At 41.3% G+C, this 25906-nt stretch overlaps 1 protein-coding gene across 2 annotated transcripts in view; it reads left to right on the forward strand.

Moving 5' to 3' along the window:
* Nucleotides 1–25906, forward strand: part of LOC139413202 (un-named sa1614) — a 106835-nt gene that overhangs the window by 32135 nt on the left and 48794 nt on the right. For both annotated transcript variants that reach the window (XM_071160312.1, XM_071160311.1), the window contains exons 12-22: nt 162–249; nt 7685–7733; nt 8961–9124; nt 10838–10971; nt 11389–11480; nt 12488–12674; nt 13077–13162; nt 17836–17951; nt 24425–24492; nt 24866–24967; nt 25280–25520. In XM_071160312.1, the coding sequence (XP_071016413.1) occupies nt 162–249; nt 7685–7733; nt 8961–9124; nt 10838–10971; nt 11389–11480; nt 12488–12674; nt 13077–13162; nt 17836–17951; nt 24425–24492; nt 24866–24967; nt 25280–25520 (1327 nt within the window). The remainder of the gene's footprint in view (nt 1–161; nt 250–7684; nt 7734–8960; nt 9125–10837; nt 10972–11388; nt 11481–12487; nt 12675–13076; nt 13163–17835; nt 17952–24424; nt 24493–24865; nt 24968–25279; nt 25521–25906) is intronic.

Below are 25906 nucleotides of genomic sequence, written 5' to 3' on the forward strand. Positions count from 1 at the left end.
TTGCATTAAGTACACATTTTAAACCAATTAGGGCTTTTTCTGTAAGGTAAAGTCAGATTTCAGCTTTAACATAGCTTGGTCATCAGTTGGGGCAATGGCATACATTATTGTCATCTGCAGGAGGGACTTCCCTGGGAGTAACCATGCTATCCTTTCCTCAGCCCAACAAACCACCAGCCAAACTCAACCTGCTCACGTGCCAAGTCAAGCCCAGTCTGGAGGACAAGAAGTGCTTTGACCTCATTTCTCGTAAGTCAGCCTCCCTAACCAGGATTGAAAATATACGTACAATTTAGCTTTACAGTCTAATTTGCATCTGAAATTTGTTCTCCTCTGTTAGTCTAACAACCAAAATTCAATAAAATGTTTTATCCCAAATAATTTGTAAACATCGCTCTTTGAAATAATCATGCCTGTCAACCATGGCCTATTTTCATTATGAGTTCAGCTCATAATTATTGCGTATGCTGTATAAAACACACACACACACACACACACACACACACACATGTTGTCATGCAGACTTTGCTATGTTCCTGGTAGCCTCGGATAAAAACATTGATGTATACACGGACACAGTGACTGAGTTCATCAGGAAGTGTATAAGGGATGTGGTTCCCACTGTGACTATTAAAACCTACCCAAACCAGAAACCGTGGATAGATGGCAGCATTGGCGCTAAACTGAAAGCGCAAACCACCGCATTTAACCATGGCCTGGTGACTGGGAATATGGTTGAATACAAACTGTGTAGTTATTCCCTCCGTAAGGCACACAGGCAAGACGTCAGTACAGAGACAGTGGAGTTGCAGTGGAGTCGCGACATTGCACTGCACACTGCCCTATTCCACCTTGACAAGAGGAATGCCTGTGTAAGAATGCTGTTCATTGACTATAGCTCAGCCTTCAACACCATAGTGTTGATGCTCGGGGGCCTGGTCCTGAACCCCGCCCTGTGCAACTGGGTCCTGAACTTCCTGACCGGCCGACCCTAGCTGGTGAAGATAGGATACAACACCTCCACTTCACTGATCCTCAACCCAGGGGCCCCACAGGGGTTCGTAGTCAGCCCCCTCCTGTACTCCCTGTTCACCCATGACTGCGTGGACACTAGAGATGAAACGGAATGAAAATTTCATATCACGATTATAGTGACCAAAAGTATCACGGTTATCAGTATTATCGCGGTATTGTTAAAATGTGCTGGAAGTGATCAAAAAGTACTGAAACACACTGAAATCATTTCACCAAGTTTTATATTGAAAACCAACAAACAACAAATACAATTAGCAGCACTATGCACTTTGTGTGCATAAACATTAAAATAATATTAACATTAAAGATGGCACCATGTGGCCATGAGAGGTAAAAGTTTCCCTAGTTCAGGTCTAAATGAACACAACCTTAAGTAAGCAAATCAAATAAACAAACAACAAATAAAATTAGCAGCACTCACTTTGTAGTGAGGCACAGCAACCTTCATCAGCCTCAGAAAGCCAGGCCTCTCAACAATTTGAAATGGCATCATGTCCTTTGCAATGTAATATGAAATCAGTGCAGTGAGGTCCTGAGCATTTTTTGATGAGGGTGCATAAACAGCCTGCCTTTTTTAAATGCTTGCTCAAGTGTCTGTGTCACAACTGTAGAGGAGGGACCAGTAGCATCACTGGGTTTGCCTTCTGCACTCCCACTCTGTAAACAAGGGAATAGCAAATGTAGTATTATTATTACTATTACTATTATTAGTGTTACATTATAATTATTATTCACTTAGACTGTGTGTATCTTCTGCGTTGCATTTTAATATATCCAATGACCCCATACACAATTTACATACATACAAAAGAGTCTTAAGACAGTGATAGTAATTGCATTGAGCCCAACAATTGACATAAATACAGGAGTCTTGCATAGGAGTCTTGCATAGGAGTCTTGCATAGGAGTCTTGCATAGGAGTCTTGCATAGGAGTCTTGCATAGGAGTCTTGCATAGGAGTCTTGCATAGGAGTCTTGCATAGGAGTCTTGCATAGGAGTCTTGCATAGGAGTCTTGCATAGGAGTCTTGCATAGGAGTCTATAGTGTTTCTCCTGTTGGAACATTTTTACAACCAAGTCGATGACTTCTGGATTTTAAATGAACAAAATATGTTGGTTGGGTGACTAAACTACATAACGTGCTATCGTGTGCAATGGGTGAATAGAGTCTTCAGACACACGACGCATACAGCAGCAGAACAATGTGTAGTGTTTTTACAAGAGTAGGTAACACTGAAGGCTTCAGTTTACATTATTGACAAGCTATTAGCAAGTTAGACAGACAAACCATGACATTCCCCCATTCCAAAGTCCCCACATTATGCATTGAGATAAAAGTTAACTTACCTTGCATTCGATATAAAGTGCTGGTCACGAAGATGACTCAAGAGATTTGAAGTGTTGCCCCCTCTCACAGCATTTTCTTTTTGTTGCTTGTTCTGCAGACAGGGTTTAAAAAATATATATATATTTGTTTTTTTATGATTTATTACAAAAACACAAGGAAGGGGTAACATTAAAGTATTAGAACATGAAGGACAAACAATACAGCATCAAGACACTATCAAACATGTATCAGTCTTTCTGCAACAGAGCCATCCTTATGTGTGCAATGATAGTGATATAAAATTTGTCAGTCTCCTTTTTCATGATCACAATCTTGTGAAACCCGAACCCACCAAGATCCCCCCCTCCCCCCACAGTTCCCCAGTAGCTTTTCCTCAACCATTCGAGAGCCCTCCCATAGCCCCCCCCCCCCCCCCCCCACCAGAGAAAAAAAATAAAAACATTTTTTTTTTATTCCATTCCCCACCCCCAAGAAACCCCATAATGCACCAACAACCAACAAGGAAAAGACCGAAGAAAACAGCAAACATCAGTGCACATTTTTTAAAACAAAATAATACATTTAAAACAAAGGACATCAAGGACAACTGAAATCATAACAGCAATGCCAACTGTATATGTTTGTGTGCATGTCTGGCGCTATTACATGTGTGTATGTGTTTATTTAAATGAGAGTGTGTGTGTATACGCATGTGTACAAACACCTGCAAGGCATTAGCCTCAGGCAAACCGGCATTAGTTGTAAAAACACTGCCACTTAGTGTCATTCAAATGTACTTTTATTATGTTTTATTTTGACTTTTTTTTCCCCTTTATCTTTTGATCATCCATTCTCTCTCTCACACAGCAACTCCACTCCCACTTGTCTTCAATTCCACATACCTTCCCTCAGCCCATCCCATCTATTTCTGCTGGCCACCCACTTCATGTTTCTACGCAACACATCTTTCAACTATGCTATGATGTTTAACGCACAATTTCAATTTATCTAATAGAATCTACAGATTGTGTGTTGAAAATAAATAATTTTACTAAGAGTATTAGTATATTAGTAATTGACTGAACCGGTCTCTCCAGATCTCCTAACAGTACTATTTCTAGGGTCAATTTTAGATCCATGCTATGCATTTTCAGCCAATCCTGAACCTGAGACCAAAAACAGGCTACCTGAGGGCAATACCAAAATAAATGGTCTATTGATTCTGTATCTTTACAACAAAATCTGCAGAGCTTCGATGATTTTATGCCCCAAATATTCAACATTTTGTTGGTGGCGAGAATTCTATATAATCATTTTAGCTGAAAAGCACAAAGTCTTGCGTTGTTTTATATATCAACTCATACACCCTGTACCATGGAATCGGTACATCAAAAATCTCTTCCCAACTATTTGCAATCTGTATGGCACAGTTGTCAACATCCTGGTCCTCAAATGAAACTGTTATACTTTCCTATTTATGCTATTTTTATTCCTCTGCCAGTTTTGATCCTTTATATTGGTCAGACAGACCAGTTCACTGCCTCCTCCCGCTGCCACCTGCCTCCTCCATTTTTGGGATAATAATGTAATCAATTGGTTGTACTCTTGGATTTAGCAGACCTTCCTGTACAATTTTGATAACTCCATGAAGGTCATAACTCTACCATTACAATTTACAATATCATTTAAGAACAAAATGCCCTTTTCAAACATCTTTCCCATAAATACAGGTATTTTATCAACCAGCACATTTGGTAACCCTGCAGACTGGGTTACCATCTTCGATTGAACTTTCCCTCTCTACTAATGTAAAACCCAAAAACTCTACCACACTTCAGATTTGGTCCTCTACGAATGCTGAAAAATCTCTCGAGCGCTGTCACTGCCTTCCTCCATGCTTTCACACAAAACAAAACCCACATTGCATGCTGCGCCGGCGTCAGACTGTTGCGAACTTTGTTTGATGCTGGACAGTATTTATCATGGCTTTTTCAAACCGTGGTAATCAAACACGGGTTTTAATGGTAAGAAAAATTTGAAACGGTAATACTAATCGTCAGGAATGTTACTGTGAATAATCGTGAAACTGGTAACCGTTTCATCCCTAGTGGTGACGCGCCTCCAACTCAATCATCAAGTTTGCAGACAACACTACCATAGTAGGCCTGATTACCAACAATGACGAGACAGCCTACAGGGAGAAGGTGAGGGCCCTGGGAGAGTGGTGCCAGGAAAATAACCTCTCACTCAGTCTACAAAACAAAGAAGCTGATCGTGAAGTTCAGGAAACAGCAGAGGGAGCATGCCCCTATCCACATCGACAGGACCGCAGTGGAGAAGGTGGAAAGCTTCAAGTTCCTTGGCATACACATCACTGATGAGGGCCCTGGTGGAGTGCTTTGAATTTTTTTTTTTTTTATTAACAAATCAATACAGGAAGTACATGTGGAACAAGTATATATAAATAATATACAAAGGACAATTGGGCTAGGGGGTACAACATCACATTACACAGGGACATTAAGGGAGATCTAGAATAATAAGTGTAACAGCTTATTTGTTAGTTGAGTATTGTCTTATTTGTCTTAAGCCTTGGTGGAGTGGTGCCAGGAACATAACGTCTCCCTCTACGTCAACAAAACGAAGGAGCGGAGCGTGGACTTCAGGAAAAAGCAGAGGGAGCATGCCCCTATCCACATGCAGTGGAGAATTTGGAAAGCTTCAAGTTCCCCAGTGTACACATCACTGAAAACTGTAATATCTTATGTGTTACTTATTATATATATTTTTTTACTTTTGTTTATATAGTAAATATTTTCTTAACTCTATTTCTTGAACTGCATTGTTGGTTAAGGGCTTGTAAGTATGCATTTCACTGTAAGGTCTACCTACACCTGTTGAATTCGACACGTGACAAATCAAATTTGATTTTACTATCTTAAATGGTCCACCCACACAGATAGTGTGGTGAAGGCGCAACAGTGCCTCTTCAACCTCAGGAGGCTGAAGAAATTTGGCTTGTCCCCTATGACCTTCACAAACAGGCTGTATTACCACCTGGTACAGCAATTGCACCAACCACAGGGATCTCCAGAGGATGGTGCGGTCTGCACAACACATCACCGGGGCATACTGCCTGCCCTCCAGGACACCTACAGCACCCGATATCACAGGAAGGCCAAAAATATCATCAAGGACATCAACCACCCGCGCAACGCCTGCACCCCACTTTCATTCAGAAGGCTACGTCAGTACAAGTGCATCACAGCTGGGACCGAGTGACTGAAAAAACACTCATTTTTCAAGGCCGTCAAACTGTTAAACAGCCATCACTAGCCGGCTACCACCCGTTTACTCAACCCTGCACCTTAGAGGCTGCTGCCCTATACACAGTCGGAGGTTTACATGCACCTTAGTCAAATACATTTCAACTCAGTTTTTCACAATTCCTGACATTTCTTCCTAGTAAAAATTCCCTGTCTTAGGTCAGTTAGGATCACCACTTTATTTTAACAATGTGAAATGTCAATAATAGTAGATAATTGTTTATTTCAGCATTTATTTATTTCATCACATTCCCAGTGGGTCAGAAGTTTACATACACTCAATTAGTATTTGATAGCTTTGCCTTTCAATTGTTTAACTTGGGTCAAATGTTTCGGGTAGCCGTCCACAAGTTTCCCACAATAAGTTGGGTGAATTTTGGCCCATTCCTCTGACAAAGCTGGTGTAACTGAGTCAGGTTTGTAGGCCTTCTTGCTCGCACACGCTTTTTCAGTTCTGCCCACAACTGTTCTATAGGATTGAGGTCAGGGCTTTGTGATGGCCACTCCAATACCTTGACTTTGTTGTCCTTAAGCCATTTTGCCACAACTTTGGAAGTATGCTTGGGGTCATTGTCCATTTGGAAGACCCATTTGCGACCAAGCTTTAACCTCGTGACTGATGTCCTGAGATGTTGCTTCAATATATCCACATAATTTTCCTGCCTCATGATGCCATCTATTTTGTGAAGTGCACCAGTTCCTCCTGCAACAAAGCACCCCCACAACATGATGCTGCCACTCCCATGCTTCACGGTTGGGATGGTGTTCTTCAGCTTGTAAGCCTCCCCCCTTTTCCTCCAAACATAACGATGGTCATTATGGTCAAACAGTTCTATTTTAGTTTCATCAGACCAGAGGACATTTCTCCAAAAAGTGTCTTCTTCCTTGCTGAGAGGCCTTTCAGGTTATGTCGATATAGGACTTGTTTTATTGTGGATATAGATATGTTTGTACCGGTTTCCTCCAGCATCTTCACAATGTCCTTTGATGCTGTTCTGGGATTGATTTGCACTTTTCGCATCAAAGTACGTTCATCTCTAGGAGACAGAACGCGTGTCCTTCCTGAGCGGTATGATGGCTCCGTGGTCCCATGGTGTTTATACTTGGGTACTATTGTTTGTGCAGATGAATGTACCTTCAGGCATCTGGAAATTGCTCCCAATGATGAACCAGACTTGTGGAGGTCTACATTTTTTTCTTCTGAGGTCTTGGCTGATCTCTTTTGATTTTCCCATGATGTCAAGCAAAGAGTCACTGAGTTTGAAGGTAGACCTTGAAATGCATCCACAGGTACACCTCCAATTGATTTAAATGATGTCAATTAGCCTATCAGAAGCTTCTAAAGCCATGACATCATTTTCTGGAATTTTCCAGGCTGTTTAAAGGCACAGTTAACTTGGTGTATGTAAACTTCTGACCCACTGGAATTGTGATTAAGTGAAGTAATCTGTCTATAAACAATTGTTGGAAAAAGTACTTGTGTCATGCACAAAGTAGATGTCTTAACCGACTTGCCAAAACGATAGTTTGTTAACAAGAAATTTGTGGTGTGATTGAAAAACGAGTTTTAAGGACTCTAACCTAAGTGTTTGTAAACTTCCGACTTCATCTGTACGTAGACATGGAGTCACTGGCCACTTATATGATGGAACACTAGTCACTTTAATAATGTTTAGACACTGCTTAACTCATTTCATATGCGTATACCGTATTCTATTCTACTGTATTTTAGTCAATGCCACTCCGACGTTGCTCATCATAATATTTATATATTTCTTAATTCTATTATTTTACTTTTAGATTTGTGTATAGTTAGATATTACTGTACTTTTTGAGCTAGGAACTTAAGCATTTCACTACACCTGCAATAACTTCTGCTAAATATGTGTATGTGACCAATAAAATGTGATTTGATGAGAGCTCCTTTCATTTAAATGTGAAACATGTTCTTTGGATGCAGACTTTCTGATTTAACGTATTTTCTCTTGTGTTCTAGATAATCGCACATATCACTTTCTTGCTGATGACGAGCCAGTGTGTGTTGCGTGAGTAACCTTTTCTATAGCAGGGACAAGCAACTTTGTTGGGGGTGGGGGCCACAAAAAAATCTTAACTCATCGTAAAGGGCCGCAGTTGCTCGCTGGTCTTTAAAAAATAATTATAATTTTTACCCCGTTTTTTTTTTCTCCCCAATTTCGTGGTATCCAATTGATAGTTACAGACTTGTCTCATCGCTGCAGCTCCCGTATGAACTCGGGAGAAGCAAAGGTTGAGAGCCCTGCGTCCTCTGAAACACATCCCAACCAAGCCTCACTGCTTCTTTACACAATATGTTGGAGGAAACACCGTACACCTGGCGACGGTGTCAGCGTGCACTGCGCCTGGCCCGCCACAGGAGTTGCTAGTGGGCGATGGGACAAGGACATCCCTGCCGACAAACCCTCCCCTAACCCGGACGACGCTGGGCCAATTGTGCGCCGCCCCATGGGTCTCCCGGTCGTTGCCGGCTGCAACAGAGCCTGGACTCTAACACAGAATCTCTAGTGGCACAGCTAGCACTGGGATGCAGTGCCTTAGACCACTCCGCCCAGTTGCTTGCGGGTCTGCTCAAGTTGAGACTTTTTTTTGAGGGGGGGGATTGACCTGAGGGCCTTCAAAAGGGGTGCAGCGGCATGCTGTTTGCCCATCCATGCTCTATAGTGTTCACCTTTTCCAGCCATGAAACAGCATTTGAGTGTTATTGAAAGCAGCATTTTTTTACTGTTAAGGCTACACGTTGCTACTGTATCTGTGTTGAAAACATTAAATCTCCGGTAAGACATTTAACTTGTTTATTGTAGTCTGTTTTGTTACTCCACTCACTACTTGTAGCTGTGTAGTCCGTTTGTTTGTGTTGTTGGTCTGGCTATCTTAATGTTCCAGTTGGTAGCTAGCTAGCTAGCACTCACTCACTCACGTGGCTGCTAGCACCATCATGAAAAGGTGCATGAGGGAAGCACTACAATATTACGTTTTTTGAAGTAGTGAGAATGCTCTGGAGCAGGCACTGTTGAAAAGTCATCTTTAGACATGTTCTTTTCTTGATTGTAGTTTTGTAATGGACCAAAACAAGCAGATGACAAGACAATTGTGTTTAGAAAAGTTTTTTTGCTGTGGGCCTAGGTAACCACAGGTTGTTTTCCTCACAGGCAGGCGGGCCATGACATTCTATCTAATACCGACTGAGACTATGGAATAGACCTTTTACTTTCCCTCTTCTTTTTATCATGCAGGTGGATCTCAGTGCTGACCAACAGTAAGCAGAAAGCCCTTAACGTGGCTCTGGATGAGCGGAAGTCCAGTGGAGACAACAGTGTTGAGGACCTGACCAGAGCCATTACCGAGGATATCCGCCGCATGCCCGGCAACAACATGTGCTGTGACTGTGGGGCGCCAGGTCAGACCATGCCTACAGTGTGCTGCAGCCGGTTAGGGGTCAATTCTATTTCAAATCAGTCAATTGGGAAAGTAAACTGAAATTAAAATTTCTCAAACAGAAGTTTACTTCCTGAATTGAATTGCAATTGACCCCAGCTCTGGTGTGCTGTCAGAGGAAGATTAGATTTGTCAGAGGAATTTAGTTCCCTGCAGTTAGGGCGCAGTGTATTTCTATTTGTTATGGATCCCCATTAGCTGCTGCCAAAGCAGCAAAATTAAGGCAGTTTATACAATTTTAAAACATTTCACAACACACTGTGTGCCCTCAGGCCCCTACTCCACCACTACCACATATCTACAGTACTAAATCCATGTGTATGTATAGTGCGTATGTTATCGTGTGTATGTATTCATGTGTCTGTGCTAATGTTTGTGTTGCTTCACAGTCCCCACTGTTCCATACGGTGTTTTTTTAAAATCAGACTTTCACTTTCCACTTTCAGCCAAGAGAGATTGACATGCATATTATTAATATTACCTCTCTGTCGACATCCAAGGGCTAGCCGTGCTGCCCTTTTCTGAGCCAATTGCAATTTTCCTAAGTCCTTTTTTGTGGCACCTAACTACACGACTGAACAGTAGTCAAGGTGCAACAAAACTTGGGCCTGTAGGACCTGCTTTGTTGATAGTGTTGTTTATAAGGCAGAGCATCGCTTTATTATTATAGACAGACTTCTCCCCATCTTAGGTACTACTGCATCAATATGTTTTGACCATAGCAGTTTAGTCATCTCAACTTGCTCAATTTCCACATTATTTATTACAATATTTAGTTGAGGTTTAGGGTTTAGTGAGTGTTTTGTTCTAAAAACAATACTTTTAGTTTTAGAAATATTTAGGGCTAACTTATTCCTTGCCACCCACTCTGAAACTAACTACAGCTCTTTGTTGAGTGTTGGTCATTTCAGTCCCTGTAGTAGCTGACGTGTATAGTGTTGAGTCATCCTCATACATAGAAACTCTGGCTTTGCTCAAAGTTAGTGGCATGTCGTTAGTAATAATTGAAAAAAGCAATGGGCCTAAACAGTTACCCTGGGGATTTCCTGATTCTAACTTGATTATATTTGATAGGCTTCCATTAAAGAACACCCTCTGTGTTCTGTTAGACAAGGAACTCTTCATCCACATTATAGCAGGAGGTGTAAATCCATAACACAAGTTTTTCCAACAGCAGGCTATGATCAATAATGTCAAAATCTGCACTGAAGTCTAACAAGACATCACCCACAATCATTCTATCATCAATTTCTCTCAGCCAATCATCAGTCATTTGTTTAACTGCTGTGCTTGTTGAGTGTCCTCACGCAACACACACTGGCTCGTCCTGTTCCAGCATGCTGGAATTCTTTTGTCAATTTTTGTACTGTAAAATAGCATTGTATCTGGTCAAACACAAGTTTACTAAGGTTGGTAAATGTGCATGGTGCAATGTGCACCTAGCTCTGTTGACCCTGCTTAAGAACTGACTGTTTGGATTGAAAATGTTGGTGTTTCTAAATGTTACTTCATGGGCCTTTGCACCATGACCAGAAAAATAAACCTTTTAGAAACACTAAAAATTGTTTCTCACAAGTGCTTGCATGCAACTGTCTTCCACAAGGCATAGTTTTGCAAATAACAAACCTTATACTGTCGGCATACTGTAAACTATGTCCACTATGTCTCTCTTTAGACCCAACCTGGATCTCCACAAACCTGGGCATCCTGACATGTATCGAGTGCTCTGGGATACACAGAGAGATGGGCGTGCACTACTCCCGGATCAAGTCTCTTTCCCTGGACAAGCTGGGTACCTCCGAGCTAATGGTGAGTGCCTCTGAATCTTTAGTTGGACAAAACAACTATGAATGTTAAGAATACCACATGGAGGGTAAGAATAGGTAAATGGTGAATATGAAAAGTACTCTCAGAATAAACGGTTAGAATAGTTCCCCAACGGTGTTCATTACTCTCCTCAATTTGAGATGAGGTAGAATGTAACAATAGGGATTTAAACTCAATTAAATATTCAGCAGACATGGCATTAGTTGCATGATTTGAGGATAAATAAGTTAGTGATTTTTTTTAATCTATTTAACAACAACTCAGTGACTATCACCAACTGGGTCAGTGTCCTATATGCTTCATTGTTTGATGTGAAATCAGTTTTAGGAGTTGGTCAAGCTCCTCTCAACTCTATTATGAATGGTTTTTCATAATTTTTTCCCCCCTTCTCTTTTTAAGCTGGCAAAGAACATGGGCAATTCAGGCTTCAATGAGATAGTGGAAGCCAATGTCCTGAGTCCCTCACTGAAACCCACGGCAGAAAGTGACATGTGAGTGATGAGCAGGGCTGGAATTACTCCCCAGTCCTCAAACTGTAGCCAATCACCTACAGCTGTATGATTCCCTAGAACTGCTCAGCTTGCTATAGGAATTTAGAGATGGCTATATCAAAGTTAAGCCTAATCTTATTCCTCCGAACTCCTTTAAAAGATAACTCGTGGAACATTTTATACATTCAATTTTTATAAATCCATTACGTTTTGGAGCATGCATTGAGATTTAATAGTGTGCTGTGTTGAAAAGCTCACTGCCAAAAATATATTCAAATTGTATTTTGATATTTACTATTTCAAACTATGAGAAAATAATTAAGATGGAACAGTGTGTTGTGATAACACAAAAATGCTTGACATGTCTGTGAACCCCTTATTAGTAAGGTCCTGTCTAGTGGTTACTGTGTGTAAGAAAAGCATAACTACAACCTTGTTACATGTGGACATGCGCCATAAGCACAATCCATTTCCATTAAGCACAATCCACCCCCCCCAACCCCCCAACCCTGAACCTGCTAGTCTTAACATTATTGGCAAAATTATGACTCACACACTGATGTTCATGTTTGCATTAGTGAATGTACCCATGAACTGAAAATGTCATTCTTTTAGTGCTTTTAAGAAATTGTAGTTTCAACAGGGGCTCCCGAGTGGCACAGCGGTCTAAGGCACTGCATCTCAGTGCCTCTCATCTCAGTATCACAACCGGCCGTGATTAGCAATCCCATAGGGCGGCGCACAATTGGCCCAGCGGCGTCGGGGTTAGGGTTTGGCCGGGGTAGGCCGTCATTGTAAATAAGAATTTGTTCTTAACTGACTTGCCTAGTTAAATAAAATATAAAAACAGATTTACTGTTTGCCTTAGATGTTGATCATAGTAGCCTCCAATTTACTTCTCATTGAAATGTATAAAAGGCTGTTTTTTACTCTTCATATGGCTCTGATTTCCCAATTGCAATACCCATCTGTATCGTGTAATGAGTGCGTCCTCTCTGTATCATTAGGATGGTGCGTAAGGACTTCATCCTGTGTAAGTACATGGAGTGTCAGTTTGCCCAGCACAGCAGCAGCTCCTTTTCCACTTTGAGAAGGAATTTACAGGAGGCGGTGTGCAGCCGAGACATCTTCAGTCTGCTCCAGCTCTATGCCGTGAGACTGGACCTCAGCCAACCTCTGGCCAACCCGGTGCAGGTACACCCAATGACTAATCCAAACTCTAACCTCATAAACTTAGTACCTAACACTGACCTCATCCAGCCTTTAGCCAGCCCTGTGTAGGTACATACTGTAAGTATACTTACACAATGACTAACCATCACCCTAGACAAAACCTTACTCCATACCCCTGTGCATGTAGACCCAGGCCCTGTCCAGAAACAACCCCTAACCCCTAGACACCTGTGGAGTTCTGAAAGTATTTGATAGGTTTACATATATGGTGATAGCTACACCCTGTCCTCTGATAGGCTAGGTGGAATGTTAGCCATATTGCTTACGCCTATTCTTCCCTCTGTGTCGAGGGGATAGGGATTGGTTCTGGACAGGGCGCCAGACTCTTAACATAACCATAACTCAACCCTCCCATGTTTGCAGGAGAAAGGGGAAACTGCACTCCACCTGGCTGTCCTGCTGGCTGATAGGACCTCACTTCACATTGTGGACTTTCTTGTTCACAACTGGTAAGTAATTTTATGCAGCATTAATAGAGATTTTTTATTTCAAGGGACATTCAAGAAAGCTGTAATGCATGAAAAAAGAAACTGAAGAATGCCGTTAGTAATGTCCCTATATTCCTATAGCTCAAAGGGACAATCCCATCCAATGTGGCCCTTGCCCTTTGTTAATTCTGAACTGTTAACTGTGGTCTGAACTCTTGCATGATGTTTGTTGTTGCTTTAAAGAGATTCTCTGGTAATTTTGTATACTTTGTAAACAGTAGTTCTGAAAGTAGCACCCACGAGCCAAAGGTGGCCCCCGAAAATTGCGTCACATATGTGCACCACGTCATTGCTCTCTCTCTCTCTCTCTCTCTCTCTTACACTCTGCTGTTTCCACTGAACTGTTGGGCCCGTATGGGCAGGTATCTTGATAGCTGCCACTCTTTATCCACATTATAGCAGGGGGTGTAAAGCCATAACACATGTTTTTCCAGCAGCGGACTATGAATCGATAATGTCAAAAATCTGCACTGAAGTCTAACAAGACAGCTCCAACAATAATTTTATCATCAATTTCTCTCAGCCAACCATTAGTCATTTGTGTAAGTGCTGTGCTTGTTGATTGTCCTTCCCTATAAGTGTGCTGAAAGTCTGTTGTCAATTTGTTTACTGTGTAATAGCAGTGTATCTGTTCAAATACACATTTTTTCAGAAGTTTACTAAGGGTTGGTAACAGGCTAATTGGTTGGCTATTTGAGCCAGTAAAGGTGACTTTACTATTCTTGGATAGCCAAATGACTTTAGCTTTCCTCCAGGCCTGAGGGCGCACACTTTCTAGTAGGCTTACATTAAAAATGTGGCAATATTGTCTGCTATTATCCTCAGTAATTTTCCATCCAGATTGTCAGACCCCGGTGGCTGGTCATTGTTGATAGACAACAATCATTTTTTTTACCTATTCCACACGGATTTTACGGAATTCAAAAGTATAATTTTGTCAGATATACTTGGATGTGTAGTGTCAGCGTTTGTTGCCAAGTGGAATAATCAATTTCATAAGTGTCAAGTACAGTGTCTGGTTGCTCTTCATTACACACCACAGACCAGCAAATATTCTTTACATCATCAACATGTGAATCGCTATAAAACTTATTGTATGTCCTCTTATACACTATATTAGACCCAGTCTTTGGAACTTTGGTTTTCCTAGATATGGCTACTATATTGTGATCACTATCCTATGGATTTGGATGCTGCTTTAAAGGAGATTTCTGCAGCATTAGTAAAGATGTGATCAATACATGTTAATGATTTCATTCCTGTGCTGTTTGTAACTACCCTGGTAGGTTGACTGACAACCTGAACCAAGTTACAGGCACTGGTTACAGTTTGAAGTTTTTTCTTGAGTGGACAGCTTGATGAGAGCCAGTCAATATTTAAATCACCCAGAAAATATTATTCTCCGCTGATTACACATGCATTTCACACACATTATTCATATACTGACTGTTAGCACTTGGTGGTCTATAGCAGCTTCCCACAATAATGAGCTTAAGGTGAGGCAGATGAACCTGTAGTCATATTACTTCAACAATATTTCACATGCTTTACAGGAATGTGATTGTGAATATAGACCGCAACATCGCCCCCATTGGCATTTCCGTCTTTTCGGTAGATGTTATAACCATGTATTGCTACCACTGTATCATCAAAGGTATTATCTAAGTCAGTTTCAGAAATAGTCAGAATATGAATGTCATCTGTTACAAGTAAGTTATTGACTTCATGGACCTTGTTTATCAGGCTGCATATGTTAATATGAGCTATTTCTGTTGCACTTTTCTGGGTTGCTTGATTGTTTTTAAGGCTTTACTGGGAAGCTTATCAGAAGTAGACTTGCTCATGTTACTTATATTGGAGCTGATAGTGCAGGGTGAGCTGCACACAGTGGTCTTCCTACTAGGGCACACCGCCTTAGTGCAACCCGTATATCTCTGGTTCATACGCTCATGATTACTGCATGCAATAGCTGTAGGATTAACATAGGTTTTCAGGGCAATTAGAAGGACATAAATTAAGTTACTTGCATTATGTCTGGCAAAGCCTCTAGGATAATTTACATTTGATGCAGCATTATGACGACTCATTGTCACAATGGTAGGGATTAACTGAGCTGGTCATTGATAAGTCATTGTTTCAACGGTGCCTTGAAATGCATGGACAGAGTCCAGGAGCCAAGATGATTAGGATGGACTCCATCATTCCTGTAGAGCAGTGGTTCCCAAACTTTTTATAGTCCCGTACCCCTTCAAACATTCAACCTCCAGCTGCATACCCCCTCTACCACCAGGGTCAGCGCACTCATAAATGTTGTGTTTTGCCATCATTGTAAGCCTGCCACACACACACAATATGATACATTTATTTAACATAAGAATGAGTGTGAGTTTTTGTCACAACCCGGCTTGTGGGAAGTGACAGAGCTCTTATAGGACCAGGGCACAAATAATATAATAATAATAATAATAATAATAATAATAATATCAATAATTTTGCTCTTTTATTTAACCATCTTACATATAAAACCTTATTTGTTCATCGAAAATTGTGAATATCTCACCACAGGTTAATGAGAAGGATGTGCTTGAAAGGATGCTCATTACTCTGCAATGTTGGGTTGTATTGGCGAGAGTCTCAGTCGTAAGTCATTTTCCACACACAGCCTGTGCCTGTATTTAGTTTTCATGCTTGTGAGGGCCGAGAATCCACTCTCACATAGGTACGTGGTTGCAAAGGGCATCAGTGTCTTAACAGCGCGATTTGCCAAGGCAGGATACTCTGAGCGTAGCCCAATCCAGAAATCTGTCAGTGGCTTCGGATTTAAATTCAATTCACAGAACCGCTTGTTGCATTTTCGATGAGGCTCTCTTGTTCAGATATCGGTAGGTGGACTAGAGGCAGGGCATGAAAGGGATAACGAATCCAGTTGTTTGTCATCCATTTTCTGGAAAGTACCTGCGTAATTGCACACCCAACTCACTCGGGTGCTTCGCTATATCACATTTGACATTGTCCGTAAGATTGAGTTCATTTTCAGACACAAAATCATACAATGATGGAAAGACCTGTGTGCTGTCCTTGTTAATGCAGACAGAGTAGAGCTCTGCTTTTATACATGTCTTGCTACTTGAAAGTCATCTTAATTCTTGCTGAAAAAACTCCTGTGGCTTATTTTTCAAATTGGCATGTTTTGTTTCTAAATGTCTGCGCAAGAGTGAAGGTTTAATCGAGTTGTGAGAGTACTTTTGCACATATAACTGTGGCTGAGGAAAGGCACTACTCCCAATATAAGTGAACCCCAAATCAATGTATTTCTCATCATATTAGCGCCTCTTCGATGTTCCAATATCCCTGTCTGTTGTTCAGTGCTTTCCGGTGTAAGGGGGCAGTAGCGCTTCGGCTGCATCAGATTCACAACTGTCAGTGTCCATGCTAGCTGGGCTAACAACAAATGTAGAATTACTGATGCCAGCTTTGGATATGCTTGTGGAAGCAGAACAACTTGTGCGTGTACCTCTGGTAGAGTTCCTGCTGTAGAGTACCTTCTGTTTCCATCATAAAAGTGATTCCATCAGAGCTACAGTACAGTTACCCAAATGTGTAATGCCAGTAGCCTGCTGAATCTTTCACAACGATGGTACTGGACTTGAAATGACTGGCTGTTTTTTTGAGTCTTTAATTGCTCAAGTCAGTTCTTTAAAATACATTTTCAGATGTTCCGAGCTAGCCCTTCTGATGTCGTTTGACCCCATGTGTACTACGACCAACGTCAGCTCCCAGCATCTCAAATCAAATAAGAATGTGTTGGTCACATACATGGTTAGCAGACGTTATTGCGGGTGTAGCTAAATGCTTGTGCTTCTAGTTCCAACAGTGCAGCAATATCTAACATGTAATCTAACAATTCCACAACAACTACCTAATACATACAAATCTAAGTAAAGGAATGGAATAAGAATATATACACTCATAAATATATGGATGAGCAATGACCGAGCAGCATAGGATAGATGCAAAAGATGGTATAAAATACAGTATATACCTATGAGATGAGTAGAGCAACATATGGGCAGTACCAAAACAAGTGATCTAATGATTGTCTCTTCGCAGCTAAATCTGCAGAGATGGGTTGGTTGTATCCCCATATACAGTATATAACATTATATTGGTTGCAAGGAGTAAATGTCAGTTGGCATTTAGAGGTCTGAGCATAGCTGAGCATTTAGAGGTCAAGACAACAGGTGAGGTGGAGAGCGGGAGGGAGAGGGAGTGAATGGGTCAAAAACAGCAGGTTTGGGACCAGGTATCACATCCGGTGAACAGGTCAGGGTTCCCTAGCCGCAGGCAGAACAAGAGTCATCAGGTCAGGTAGCCAGGTAGGCATTGGCTCAGGGTGAGCGAGAGAGAAAAACTTAAGTTCACACAGGACACCAGATTAGATTTACTGCATGTCTTCTAAGTTATGGGACCATGTCAAGGATGTTAGCCAAACATGCCGAGTAGATAGTTGTTATTCATCATGGATTTGTCAGACAGTGGCTCCTGTGTTATTCTTAGTCAGTCTAACATGTCAAAGGTTTATATCCCAGTGTATTGTATGAGTATAACCGTGTTGTGTTTTGATTTTGTTACAGCAACAATCTGGATGTCCAGACTGCCAGGGGAAACAGTGCGTTGCATTACTGTTGTCTGCACAACAGAACAGAGTGTCTTAAACTGCTTCTCCGAGCCAAGGCCAACATACATAACAGTGAGTGTTATGAGTAGTCCCTTGCTAAAGACCAGGCCTGCACCCTAGTGGTCTGCTCCTGAGATCAGAAATGCCTTCTCTGTTCAATGTCTATCCATGTTCCATCCATGCTGTTCTGTGTGAGGCATAATTCCCTGTGACTGTAGTCAATGTCATGCATTGATGTCAATGGGACGAAGTGATTTAAAAAAAATATATATATTTTTTTACCATGAATTAATCTTCTCTTAATTGATCTTCTTTTTAAAAAGCCTCAAGGTTTTTATTTAACATTTTAAAGGCTCTTTTAGATGAACCCTGTCTAACACAATACACATTCAAATACAATATACACTGCGAGAGCGTGCGACAGCATTGCAAAATACATAAATACATCTATTATTCAATTATTGTACCCACACTGCTCGCGCGCGCCCACGAGCGTCTGCGTTGCCAAGAGCTAAAATAGAAGTCAGTTCTATTTGTGTCGCATTTCGCGCTGCAAGTCCCGCCTCTCCAATCTCCTCCTTGGATTATAGAAGCAGGTACCTGAAAGTGGGTGACTGAAAGACGAACGAGGTCGGTGGCGGTAATGAACCTAATTTATGAAAGTTGCCAATCCCAATATAAAGTCCAGAGAAGAAAAGGCCTGGAAGGAGGAGAGATGACTAGAAGCGATTCGGTTGACCGTTTTATGTGTGGATTAATTGTTGTAGTAGAGGACCTTGTGCATTTCAGGTAAAATAACAACTCAATGTTTATATCCTAGGACAAATTAGCTAGCAACAGCAAGCTATCTAAATAGGACAAATTATCTAGCAAGTGCAAGCTAGCTAGCTAAATTGCCATAAATGTATGTTTTTCGACCTGTCCCGAAATTAGTGTAATTGGTTCAGAGTTTGTTTTGATATTTTAACCTGTATGTCATGATCACGTTTGGTGTGGGGGGACACAATACATTTATGCACGATAGCGCATGACCGATTTGGGTTCCGTGTCACTCTGTAGACACCAACCTTTTGGTAAAGAATACAGTGAAGAGTAATAAAACTGTCTCTTGTGATAAAACGAAGGGCGCTATGAAAAAGTGCATCCAAGGGTTTAAGAGTAGAGGCAGCTGCACTTTGATAAATAATATCACCATAATCAAGAACAGGGAGAAAGGTTGACTGCACAATCTGCTTCCTGCTGACTAGAGAGACCAGATCTGTTTCTATAAAAAAAGAAGGCCCACGTTAAATCTTAGTTTATTAACAAGCTCAATCATATGTTTTTTTTTTAACAATTAATACCAAGGTATTTGTATGCAGCAACTTGTTCGATTATTTAACCATCCGATGAGTAAAGAGAAGGCAATTGAGACAATCTTACTAGAACTTGAAAACAACATGTATTTTGACGGTATTAAGTACGAGTTTTAAATCAGTAAGGACTTCCTGCACAACTGCAAAATCGGACTGTAGTCTTATCACAGCCAGGTCAGCTGATGGGGCAATTGCGTACATAATAGTATCAGCCACATTTAGATTATATATTTATTTTTACAGATTGACCAATAACATTGATATAAATAGTGAAAAGAACCGTTTCTAGTATCGAACCCTGCGGAACACCTTTGTGCTTCAAGAAATTCTGACTTAACCTCATCAATCACGATGTCCTGAGTTCTGCCACGAAGATAATCATGAAACCATGAACCTGTGTCGGAGCTCAGGCCTATTGAGGACAACTTATTTAATAAAATGTTAAACAGTATCAAAAGATTTTGACAGGTTCACAAACAAAGCAGCACATTTAATTTTAGTGTCTAAAGCATTGACAAGATCATTAGCAACTAAAGTGATTGCTGTAATAGTGCTATGCCTAATACCTAAACCATGATTGTTCTACATTCAAAATACATTTCTCAGATAGAAAAGAGGAAAGTTGTTCATTTACCAAGGATTCAGGAATCTTAGCTAGACAAGGAAGCCTTGAAATGTTTCTGGAATTAAGATCACTACTCTCCCCGCCCTTATGAAGTTGCAGCACGAGCTGATAAATCTGGGTTATTGAGCCCACAATGAATGGGCGCTGCACACTTCAGCAAACATGGATCCAATTGGATTTCTGTGGATTTCTTGTTGTCTATTGCTAGCAAAGCATCCAGGACTTTTTTATTCTGTAAATAGCCTAAAAGAAAAGCTTTTTGAAAAAATGTATCTTATCACTCAGCAAGTTTCCCCTATCAAAATCCTGCCCGGTATCATTGTGAATAGACTTAGAAGTTATTTCAAAGAGAGAGCTCGCTGAAATAAATTGGTGATTAAATACATCAATGATAGCAATTTTTTGTCTTGTGGCAGAGAGGAGGAAGTAGAACCCTTTAGGGATTTGACAGTTTTCCAGAATTTTGCCGGGTTCCCATTACAATCCGAAAGAGCGGTTACATAATCAGATTTAGCCTTTCTGATTTCTTACACAATGATTCCTCAATTCCTTAAACGCTTGCTAGTCCAGACCTAATCCTGTGTTCCTGGCTTTGACCCAAGCATCATCTCTTTTATGAATGACTTCTGATAATTCTGGAGAGTACCATGCATTCAATCTACCTAATTATCCACAATAGCATAGAAAACATCTGCAAAAAGGCTGAATGCTAAATCTGGTTCAGGGATAGCTGAAATACAATCCGGGTCATAAAAGAAAGATAATGTTCACTGAAGTTTTTAAAGTTCCTCTTTGTGAGGACACAAGGCTCTCTGACACACTGGTCAATGGTCACTAATATCTTGGGCGAAGAAATTCGTTAAAACAAGATAAATCAGAGTTGACTTTGAAGGATCTTTAATGTTGGGCTGTGTCTGAAATGCACTGTCTGAAATTCCTTATCTATGAAATGCCCTGTCTGAAATGCCCTAAAGGCATTTGGAGATCATTCCACACATAAGGTGCAAAAAAACTGAATGCAGATCTACCTTCAGTGGAATCGAAGGGATCTCCAGCGTTCGCCATCCCTGTGATCGGGACTGGTGACTCGTATATCTGTAATTTAACAATGGAGTAAGGCATGGCAAAAGTTTGCACAAGATGGCCTTATAAACGAAAAGAGAGCGGACTACAAAAAGAAAACCAGCCACGTCACGGACACTGACGTCTTGCTCCCAGATACACTAAACACCTTTGCCCGCTTTGAGGATAATACAGTGACACCGACGCGGCTCGCTACCAAGGACTGCGGTTCCCCTCTCTCTTTCTCCGTGGCTGACGTGAGTAAGACATTTAAACGTGTTAACCCTTGCAAGGCTGCTGGCCCAGACGGCGTCCCTAGCTGCTTCCTCAGAGCATGTGCAGACCAGCTGGATGGTGTGTTTACGGACATATTCAATCACTCCCTATCCTATCTGCTGTCCCCACATGGTACAAGATGGCCACCAGTGTTACTGTACCAGAGAAGGCAAAGGTAACTGAACTAAATGACTATCGCCCTGTAGCACTCACTTCTGTCATCATGAAGTTCTTTGAGAGACTAGTCAAGGATCATATCACCTCCATCTTACCTGCCACCCTAGACCCACTTCAGTTTGCATACCGCCCCAATAGGTCCACAGATGATGCAATCGCCATCACACTGTACACTGCCTTATCCCATCTGGACAAGAGGAATACCTATGTAAGAATGCTGTTCATTTCTCAGCATTCAACACAATAGTACCCTCCAAGCTCATCATGAAGCTTGAGGCCCTGCGTCTCAACATTACTACACACAGGTCATAAACGTAATGTTAGCTAGCGAGCCAGCCATTTTACACCTGCTAGCTAGCTAGCTAGCTAACAGTAAGCTTTAACTTGCAATGAAAACAACTTTCTGACAAAATTAGAAACGTATAATATCTGAATCTGTAGCTGGACTCTTACCAGTATACATGGATGAATGCTTCACAGCAGACTGCAAACACTATCATTAAATAAGACGTCCTGTGTCGTTTCCGTTTTGTATGTACAGCTTGCTTGGCCCGTTGTGTCAAGTCACACTGGGTCACACTGATCGTGTGCAATGCCTTAAGAATAATTTTAAGCTTTAACCCCCACCCAAACGCTGACCATTTTACTTGCCCTAGCAGAGCTGTTTTCATGTTATCTAGAGCGTTGGTGACTGTAACTGTGCCTCTGGTAACAATTTAATTATGCTTTTTTACCGACATTTTACTAACACAGGCCATATTCAATCGGTGATGTGTTTTTATAAATTCATCAGTTATTCTGCCGTCTGGCACGCGCAGACGAGAGTGCTCTGAAACAGTTGTTGCAGTGATATTCTATTGAAATGGATACTTGCATAGTTGAGTCTATTTGTTAAATTTTACTACGCAATACATTAAAAAAAGCTGCGTTAAACAGGATTACCGACACAAACTGACCAACTCAAATAGACAGAAGTGTGCTATATGGCAGACCAATCCAAACTCATCTCTCGGCATGTCCAGCCCACTCATTATCTCAGCCAATCATGGGGTAGTGGAAAGGTTGCTGACTTTTTCTGTGGCTAAACCAACTATGCTCATAATTTAACAATTTTATTCGTATTTACAGATGGCATACAAGTTTATTATTAAGGCACATGTTCCAGAATGCATTTCTGCCCCCAATTTGTTTGGAATGAAAAATAGTTTTAGTTCAAACGGCTCTCCTTTAAAGTAGTCACCCGCGTGCGAAACGGGTCACCAATTTGAGAATGCTTTTCATTTATTACAGCTCAGCGTTCAACACCATAGTGCCCACAAAGCTCATCACTAAGCTAAGGACCATGGGACTAAACACTTCCCTTTGCAACTGGATCCTGGACTTCCTGACGGACCTCCCCCAGGTAGTAGGGGTAGGCAACAACACATCTTCCACACTCACGATGCAAGAAGTGGTAGTCCTATTCACCAACAACGATAAGACAGCCTATAGGGAGGAGGTCAGAGACGCCAGGACAACAACCTCTCCCTCAGTGTGAGCAAGACAAAGGAGATGGTCTTTGACCCTCCTTTTCCTGTAGTCCATCATGCCCCCATTAACCCGCTCCACTACAGCCCGATCGATGTTAAGATTTTCAAGTTCCTTTGTGTCCACATCACCAACAATCTATCATGGTCCAAATACACCAAGACCATCGTGAAGAGGGCGGAGACTTAAAAGATTTGGCATGGGTCCCCAGATCCTCAAAAGGTTCTACAGCTGCACCATCAAGAGCATCACCGCCTGGTATGGCAACTGCTTGGCATCCGACCATAAGGTGCCACAGAGGGTAGTTCATACGACCCAATACATCACTGTGCCCAAGCTTCCTGCCATCCAGGACCTATATACTAGGCGGTGTCAGAGGAAGGCCCATAAAATTGTCAGACTCCAGTCACCCAAGTCATAGACTGTTCTCTCTGCTACTGTACGGCAAGTGGTACCGGATCGCCCTGTCCAAAAGGCTCCTTAACAGCTTCTACACCCAAGCCATAAGACTACTTACTGAACAATTAATAAAATTGCCATCGGACTATTCACGTTGACCCCGTGTATAGCCTCGTTATTGTTATGTAATCTTATTGTGTTACTTTTGATTTTATATTTTACTTTAGTTTACTTAAATATTTTATTTACTCAATTTCTTGAACTGCATTGTTGGTTAAGGGCTTGTAAGCATTTCATGGTAAGGTCTACCTGTTGTATTTGGCGCATGTGACAAATAAAATGTGATTTGATATGGATATCTCATTGGAGTGTTTTAAGTCTCTATATCCACTTTTTGTTGGATTTTCATTTTGAGAGGTCAATGGAGATTCTTTATTTTTCTGCCTTCGGTTTCTCAATGAAGAGCAGCATCAAATCCAAAGAGCATTTATTCAAGACATTTGCACAAAAACTCTTCATAAAGCCAAAAGCTAGGGCTTTGTGAATCCGTAAACACCTCTGTATGTGTTTCTAAGTAAATAGTATGTCTAGGAGCTCAATGCTTTTTTGTGGATTCTGCATGTTCAGGTACTTGTGCCAAGTCATTGAACAGGGAGTGCGGTAGGAGGATGTTTTGTGCTTATTAATCCGTAAAGTATGAAGATTCTGAGTGTTCTGCAGTATTTACTCTGATTTCAGCAAACTAAGTCATTCTTCATTAGTTAAAGTATATTCCAACAATAGTGGTAGATCCTCCTTTATGGTTAGTCAGAAATTGTGAGCGGCGTCAGGCCAGATAGTCCGTCAAAATGCCAATAAATAGGTAAGCGTTCAGGTGGGCCTTCAGCAAACAAAAGAAAGGAGGGGTGCTCAACAACAACTGACAAAAATCATGAGAATGGCTTACCAAGAAAAACTTCCAAAAGGACTAATTTGAGGTAAAAAGGAGTTGTATTTCATTGTTGTGTTGTGCCACATGACAATGAAGGCTTCATATAGTGTGGCTTTGCATACAAGTGGTTGTTGTGACAGCCATTAATGATTGATGATGATCCCAGCTGTGCTCTTTGTTGTTTCTCTTTCAGAGAATGAGGTGGGCGAGACTGGGCTGGATATTGCTAGCAGATTAAAAAACACGCACTGTGAGGAGCTGGTGAGTCCACCCTGACTACAGCTGACTCACAGCTACACTGTTCTAGGAGTAGGGGCTTTAAGTAATTAACTAAACCAATTCACTCGTTATTCATAGCCGGCAGCACCTCCTTGTCAATATATATATATTTTCTCCTTAGTCTGTGGACACCAAAGGAATCTTGATTTATTTTGTATTGATCGATTGATTTCAATAGTGTAGACAAAAAATGTATAAATTGCTTAGTGCAGAGGCAGTGAAGGTTCCAGTCCAAGTTCATGCTATCACCAATGTGATATATATTTATATATAGTATGCAGTTGCTGCGTTTCTATATAGTATGATATATGATGATTGACACGTGGCAATTCTCCTGTTGTGTGTTGTGTACCAGATCAACCAGTCCCAGAGTAACCAGTTCAACATACACGTGGAATACGAGTGGCAGCTGCGTCAGGATGATCTGGATGAGAGTGATGATGACCTGGATGACAAGGTCAGCAATATTATGGTCGCGTTCATTTGGTATCAAATGGAGAGAAAAAAACGGAGTAAAACAGGGAGGAACTATTTGATAAATTAACACTTTTTCTCGTTATTAAATGCTTTAAAATGTTTTCACTTGCATGCCCTAATCAATACGACCCAGTCCTTCACAACTGTATGGTGTCTGCTACGATCCTGATTCTGAGGCGTTAGTTAGTCAGAAAGATTATTTGTAGCAGTCTATTTCTACTGTCTGTTATGACTGCTGAGTTTTTAGAGAGCGAGACCGAGAGAGTATGTTTTTTGTTTGTTTGTTACTTAGACAGGTCCAGTAAAGATGGGCCGCTCTTCTCGGCCCTTCAATCTGTACCAGACCCACACCAGCTCGGCCACCCTGGACCGAGGAGGAGGTGGACTCTTCAGTGTGGGTCGCAGGCTAGCACTGGCCCACAATCAGAAGCGGGAGGTGTACGCCAGTCCCAGCTCTCACACTCGCAGCCTTGACAGCCCCCTGCATGCTCCACTCTCCTCACCTGCCCCGTCTCTCCCTTCTAGAGTCAAAGGTGAGTCCCACGCAGTCTTCTCTTCTTCAACCCAGACTGTAGTTTTCTAGGATTTAGAACCGGATTATATCTATCCCATATTAATCATTATGCATGCATGTATCTTTGATGAGATAAATGCATTAATAGAGCTGGGATGGCTTTCAACGAACTCTGACTGCTTTCCCAGTGGATTCTACCTGTGTGCATTTTACCAGGGAGGGTGAGAACCGTGTTTACTCAACCTTTACCAGGGTGGGTCAGAACTGTGTTGTCTCGACCTTTACTAGGGTGTGTGAGAACTGTGTTGTATCAACCTTTAAGTACAGTTGAAGTCAGAAGTTTACATACACCTTAGCCAAATAGTTTTAAACACAGTTTTTCACCATTCCTGACATTTCATCCTA

This window comes from Oncorhynchus clarkii, chromosome 7 (genome assembly GCF_045791955.1).
Source record: "Oncorhynchus clarkii lewisi isolate Uvic-CL-2024 chromosome 7, UVic_Ocla_1.0, whole genome shotgun sequence".
Taxonomy (NCBI): Eukaryota; Metazoa; Chordata; class Actinopteri; order Salmoniformes; family Salmonidae; genus Oncorhynchus; species Oncorhynchus clarkii.